Genomic DNA, 6632 nt, shown 5'->3' on the forward strand with positions numbered 1-6632 from the left:
TATCGGAGGACGCATGACTTTCAACCTTCGTCTCTCCCGAGCCCGTACGGGAGTTGTAGCGATGAGCCAAGATAGTAGCTACTAAAAACAATTGGATACCACGAAACTGGGGAGAAAAAGGGGTAAAATTCAAAAAAAAAAAAATAAAAAAAATCAGCCGTTTCCAGCTACATGAGTCATTTACAACAATGTCTACACTGTATTTCTGATCATTTTGATGTTATTTTAATGGACAAAAAGTGTTTTTCACCCCAAAACAAGGACATTTCTAAGTAACCCCAAATTTCTCAACAATACTATATAACATAAACATACTGTTGACACGTAGGCTATTGCCTTGTGTGGTAGGTTGATGTAAACCATAAAATAACACAATATATGTCAGCCAATGGCAATGTCCACTTTAGGTATAGTGCCGGGAGCCGCTTGTGGATTTGACAGTGCCACCTCCGACACCACCAATACAACCACTATGCGGGTGTCGGCTAGGGCAGATCTGATAGGATCCAGTCTTAAGGCTCTCTTTGTATGATACAAATATGCAGCTTGGGATCTTTTTGTTGCAGCATGTGACAGTTGAAAGGTATTGAGACAGGCCCAATAAGCCATCTCCAACACCTATCCACCTTCACTGCACCACAGTCAATGTAAAGGGAAGGGTTGAGGTATACATTAGCAAAATACCAAACAACCTATGGATCTCCCAACAAGAGTGAACGGATGTCTCTTATGCAAGAGCCAATGTCTCTTACCCAAAGTTCCAATTCAACATTTCCAGGAAGGGAAACATACAGGAAGTGTCTTCATGAATTCCGTTTTCCAAACAGGAAGAAGCAATGTTTGCTGTGGTGATTACCCTCTCAGCACGGCGGGCCGGGCCTTGTGTAGTCCTGCCAGTACCTCAGCAGCTGGCTCACTTTGGTCGTCGTCACGGCAACCACGGTGGACAGTTTGCAGCGTCCGTAGCTGTAGATGGGGTTGACGTCAAAGAGTGACTTGCTGGGAGGATTGGTGGGGGAGATGCCCAGTCGCTTCAGACACATCCCCAGGTAGGCATCCTCGATGTAGATGGGCTTGAATGAAATTAAATGGATGGATGAATGGCAGGATTAATTAAATAATGACATGCTTTGGGAATGCTACATAATAATAAAGTGTTACCAATGAATGAGAGAAATAAAGAAAAAATAATACTTTAAGTCCCATACATAGGAACATTTGCTTAGCAAAATACAGAAGCTCAACATACCTTGATCTGTGGAGTGACCCCCATGATCTTCTTGGGGAGGTCCATGGACATGATGTAGCCAAACCCCAGAGGGTACGGAGGATACTCCGACTCAGCCATCACCTCATAAGGCAGGAAGAACTTGTTGTTGGGGTTTCTCAGCACCGGGCTGTGCCACCAGACTAGACCGGTCATGTAGTTCTGTTTGGGAGTGTCAGGGTTGACCAGCATGGAGACAAGGTTCTGGACGTTGAGGAACACGTCTGAGTCAATCTTCATGGCGTAGGAGGCCTCAGGGCACCGCGAGACGAGCCACTCGAGGATCACCATGGTCTTGATGGTCAGGTTATGGTAGGTGTCCTTGAAGTTGCTCTGGAGGAGGTCGTGGTGCACCCGGCTCTCCTGGTTCACCTTCGAATCAGAACAGAATCAACTCAAGTCAAATCAAACTATTTAAATATTAACAAGCCCAACGCACTTAATAAAAAAAATTTAAAAAAAGCTAAAACATTCAAGACCAACCTTCTCCTGCAGCTCCTGGGCACCTGGTCCTCCAGGAAGTCCTAACATGAATAGCGTTTGTACCTTCTTCCCATGCACCAGGGTCTCATTACCCCACGTCCTGCGGATGGCGTCCCGGGAGGCCAGGTTACCTACCGGAAATGTACATGTTAAAAACGTGTTGGAAATACAATAATTACACAATAACACATTTTACTGTAACAATTTCTTCCAGTCGGCTTTCACAAACACCTGAAAAAAAAAGCTAGTTTGGATTGCATTTTTAGTTCCTACATACACATACATATACATACATACACATACATACATATACATACACATACATACATATACATACATATACATACATATACATACATTTAAAATATATTGGAAACAGGTTATCACTTCACATGCAATGGATCATGTTAGAATTGCAAACAGAATGTGTTAATCTTGTGTGAAATTTCCAGTAGGGTTACCAGGCGCCACGGGGGCCATCAGCACCAGGAACGGGGCCTGATTCCCGGTCCGACACTTCTCCGGCTCATCCATTATGAATTTGTATCCCCGCGGGTATGCCACGTGGTACCGCCCGGGATCCTCCCATTGGACACCATTCCGATTGGTCAAGACACGCGGGTTCACCTGATCATCATCAGCAATCTTTCCAGTGTGATTGGTCCTGTCATCATCAGGAGTCTTTCCAGTGTGACTGATTACCGAGGGTCGCTGTGGGTCATTCCACCAATTCAAGGCGAAGGTGGTGTAGGTCACGGAGACAGCCACTGCCACCAGGATGAATAGAAAACAGGGTCTTCTATACAGCCTTCCAGAAAGGGCTGTACAGGATTGCATCAGAGCTGGGCTGATGAAGAGAGAAAGGATAGAAAGAGTGAGAGGGGTCAATGGTTCTTGCCACACTGTTGTACAGAAGTACCATTTGAATGTATAAACATTTCTTGAAATCACCCCTTACACAGCAAACATGAATATATCATTAAGATTAAAATTAATATTTTTAATTATTCTCTCATATACATATACTCTATAAGACCATGTGCATGTCTGCAGTTATTATCAATGAAAAAAATATAGCCTGCCTAAAAGAGAAGTGGCATTGTGTTATGTGCAGTTGAACAGCATGAAATCAAAGTTGAGGTTTTCACAGTAGCTCTCTCTGGTGCAACATACAGTAGTTATAGATGGTCACTGGTGCATGATCAGACAAATTGATAAACTATATAAGGAAAGAAATTAGAGATGGCACCTGTTGCAGCAGGGTCATGTTATCAGATGTCTTGAAAGCACCAAGAGTAGGCTATATTGCATGACCACGGTTTGCTTTGCCCTTTGTGTAGGAGTTTGTTACGAAGACAATTGCGTCTGGTGTACTGGTGGTGTAGTTAGACTACAATAACTATTCCTTGGCTGTCTGACAATCACATAATTAAATCGCATAAAAGACAGACAAGTGTTAGAAGTCCAGGGAGGCCTGATTGGTGTCACACTTTCTCCATCTCGAGAAAGCACACCTGATTAATCACATTGCATTCTAAACTGAGGATCATGATTAGGTGATTATTGGAGTCAGGTGTGTTAGCTGGGGTTGGGGCAAAACTGTGACACCAATCAGGCCCTCGAGGACTGGAATTGCCCACCCCTAGACCATGGATATCCAACACCGCTCTAGTTACTAGGTGTGCTGGCTGTTGTTACACCCCAGCACTAAAACACCGGTCATCATTGTGGCTTCAGTCGGTTTATTTGAATAAGGCGTGTTAGCATTGGGCTGGCATATGCTGGAACTAAAGTTTGCCCACATCCAGTAACATACTCTACAACCGGGAAACTATATTTGATGACGTTCAGTGTAATCCCATATGACTGGATCATAATAGCGTGAAATATAACTAATACACACCCTCAAAATAATGTCGCAATGTCTACAAACAAACTCCAGCTTTAATTGACACATACCTCATGTTTTTTTGTATCAAATCCGGCTCATGACGCTCAACGAGATTGGCGCATGGTTGACGTCTTCTTTCTTCTTCCTCAATGCATGTTGACGATGGAGAAATGAGCAAATAATTGGCTGCCCACAGGTAGAGAAGGAGCCACTGTAGGTTGGGTGGCTTTTGTTTTGTATTCTCCACAGCCCCTCCCACACACCACGTACCTGGCTCCAGGAAAGGAGAGGCCACAACTGACAGATATACATGTATTGTATAGACCTGAAAAGATTGCACTGAATGAAAAGTATATCTGTTCTAAATTGAGCATTCTATAAAGTTCGAGATAGAAATGTATTGTACAGTTGAAGTCAGAAGTTTACATACACCTTAGGCAAATACATTTAAACTCCGTTTTTCACAATTCCTGACATTTAATCTGAGTAAAAATTCCCTGCCTTAGGTCAATTAGGATCTCCACTTTATTTTAAGAATGTGAAATGTCAGAATAATAGTAGAGAGAATTATTTATTTCAGCTTTTAATTCTTTCATCACATTCCCAGTGGGTCAGAAGTTTACATACACTCAATTAGTATTTGGTAGCATTGCTTTGAAATTGTTTAACTTGTGTCAAACATTTCGGGTAGCCTTCCACAAGCTTCCCACAATAAGTTGGGTGAATTTTGTCCCATTCCTCCTGAAAGAGCTGGTGTAACTGAGTCAGGTTTGTAGGCCTTCTTGCTCACACACACTTTTTCAGTTCTGCCCAAAACGTTTCTATAGGATTGAGGTCAGGGCTTTGTGATGGCCACTCCAATGGCCATACCGTGACTGGTGAAGTGCACCAGTCCCTCCTGCAGCAAAGCACCAGCACAACATGATGCTGCCACCCCATGCTTCACGGTAGTGATGGTTCCTCGGCTTGCAAACCTCCCCCCTTTTCCTCCAAACATAACGATGATCATTATGGCCAAACAGTTCTATTTTTGTTTTATCAGACCAGAGGACATTTCTCCAAATAGTACTATCTTTGTCCCTATGTGCAGTTGCAAACTGTAGTCTGTTTTTTTTATGGCGGTTTTGGAGCAGTGGCTTCTTCCTTGCTGAGTGGCCTTTCAGGTTATGCTGATATAGGACTCGTTTTACTGTGGATATAGATACTTTGTACCCGTTTCCTCCAGCATCTTCACAAGGTCCTTTGCTGTTGTTCTGGGATTGATTTGCACTTTTCGCACCGAAGTACGTTCATCTCTAGGAGACAGAACGCGTCTCCTTCCTGAGCGGTATCACGGCTGTGTGGTCCCATGGTGTTTATACTTGTGTACTATTGTTTGTACAGATGAACGTGGTATCTTCAGGTGTTTGGAAATTGCTCCCAAGGATGAAGCAGACTTGTGGAGGTCTACAATTGTTTTTCTGAGGTCTTGGCTGATTTCTTTAGATTTTCCCATAATATCAAGCAAAGAGGCACTGCGTTTGAAGGTAGGACTTGAAATACATCTACAGATACACCTCCAATTGACTCAGATGATTAGCCTATCAGAAGCTTCTAAAGCCATGACATACTTTTCTGGAATAGTCCAAGCTGTTTAAGGGCACAGTCAACTTTGTGTATGTAAACTTCTGACCCACTGGAATTGTGATACAGTGAATTATAAGTGAAATAATCTGAAAAATGACTTGTGTCATGCACAAAGTAGATGTCCTAACCGACTTGTCAAAACTATAGTTTGTTAATAACAAGAAATTAGTTTTAATGACTCCAACCTAAGTGCATATAAGCTTCAACTGTATATAGCTGACACTTTGCATCACAGAAAAACATGTATGTTCTATAGATGTGGCGAAGAGGTCAATGGAACACAGAGGGTTGGGGATAGAATAAGGATGCCGGATTTGCGCACATTCAACAAATCTGATCAAACAAAGTGGATATTCCTCAAATCCGTCATGATGTATATATTGTAACAGGCCCTGAATGTGGTTATTAATGTCCAATTTGGATATACACTATATATACAAAAGTATGTGGACACCCCTTCCACTTCAGCCACACCTGTTAATGACCGGTGTATAAAATCAAGCACACCGCCTTGCAATCGCCATAGACAAACATTGGCAGTAGAATAGCCTTACTGAAGAGCTCAGTGACTTTCAACGTGGCACCGTCATAGGACGCTACCTTTCCAACAAGTCAACTGTAAGTGCTGTTATTGTGACCATCTGGCAGTCCGACGGATGAATCTGGGTTTGGCGGACGCCAGGAGAACGCTACCTGCCCCCATGCATAGTGCCAACTGTAAAGATCGATTGGAACGCAGACTGCGAGCCAAGCCTAATCGCCCAACATCAGTCCCCAACCTCTAATGCTCTTGTGGCTGAATGGAAGCAAGTCCCCACAGGAATGTTCCAAGATCTATTGGAAAGCCTTGCCATAAGAGTGTATAGTCTCTTATATCAGCAAAGGAGGGACCACCTCTATATTAATGCCCATGATTTTGGAATGAGATGTTCGACGAGCAGGTGTCCACATACTTTTGGTCATGTAGTGTATCTAACAAAGTGGTTAGCTTTGTAGTTACATAGTTAGCTAATTGGCTTGACAGTTTATGAACTTCTGTTTGTACCACTGCACGGTAAAGCAATACACGAGTTGAAAATATTGAACACATGCGGTGCAGCCTAATGCCGCATCCCCAACTCATTGTTGCGGACTGCTCCATTGACAATGAATGACTTCCGCTGGAAAGCAATCTGGTGGTCCGAGTTTCCTAGTTCCAACTAGCACTTGAACGCGGCATTAGTTATGGGTGGTCTGGTTTGTTATGACCTAACAAGCAGATAGAGAGGTCTGACAGACCCAGGGTGCGCTCCACAGCTGTCGAGGCGACGCAACAACCACTGGTTGCAAGCCACGTCAACGACTGACAAATTGCTATAACATATG

At 43.3% G+C, this 6632-nt stretch overlaps 1 protein-coding gene across 2 annotated transcripts; it reads right to left on the reverse strand.

Moving 5' to 3' along the window:
* Positions 1 to 200: 200 nt before the first annotated feature.
* Positions 201 to 3865, reverse strand: LOC110485553 (beta-1,3-galactosyltransferase 1-like). 2 transcript variants are annotated; one of them, XM_021556652.2, is made up of 5 exons: positions 3710 to 3865; positions 2212 to 2597; positions 1751 to 1881; positions 1250 to 1639; positions 201 to 1073 (listed from the first exon to the last, which is right to left on the reverse strand). In XM_021556652.2, exons 1-5 carry the CDS (start codon positions 3712 to 3714, stop codon positions 861 to 863), a joined length of 1125 nt encoding a protein of 374 aa, XP_021412327.2. In that variant the 5' UTR covers positions 3715 to 3865; the 3' UTR covers positions 201 to 860. The 2 variants fall into 2 exon arrangements, with proteins under 2 accessions (XP_021412327.2, XP_036805116.1); XM_036949221.1 differs by lacking the exon at positions 3710 to 3865 and adding an exon at positions 3000 to 3152.
* Positions 3866 to 6632: the final 2767 nt, after the last annotated feature.

This window comes from Oncorhynchus mykiss, chromosome 17 (genome assembly GCF_013265735.2).
Source record: "Oncorhynchus mykiss isolate Arlee chromosome 17, USDA_OmykA_1.1, whole genome shotgun sequence".
Taxonomy (NCBI): Eukaryota; Metazoa; Chordata; class Actinopteri; order Salmoniformes; family Salmonidae; genus Oncorhynchus; species Oncorhynchus mykiss.

Excerpts from the sequence above, each read along its gene's own strand:
- LOC110485553 (XM_021556652.2), bottom strand. Across the intron at positions 1,882-2,211 it reads GATGGCCCCCGTGGCGCCTG|GTAACCTGGCCTCCCGGGAC; the intron begins GTAACCCTACTG and ends CATTTCCGGTAG. Across the intron at positions 1,640-1,750 it reads CCCAGGAGCTGCAGGAGAAG|GTGAACCAGGAGAGCCGGGT; the intron begins GTTGGTCTTGAA and ends TCTGATTCGAAG.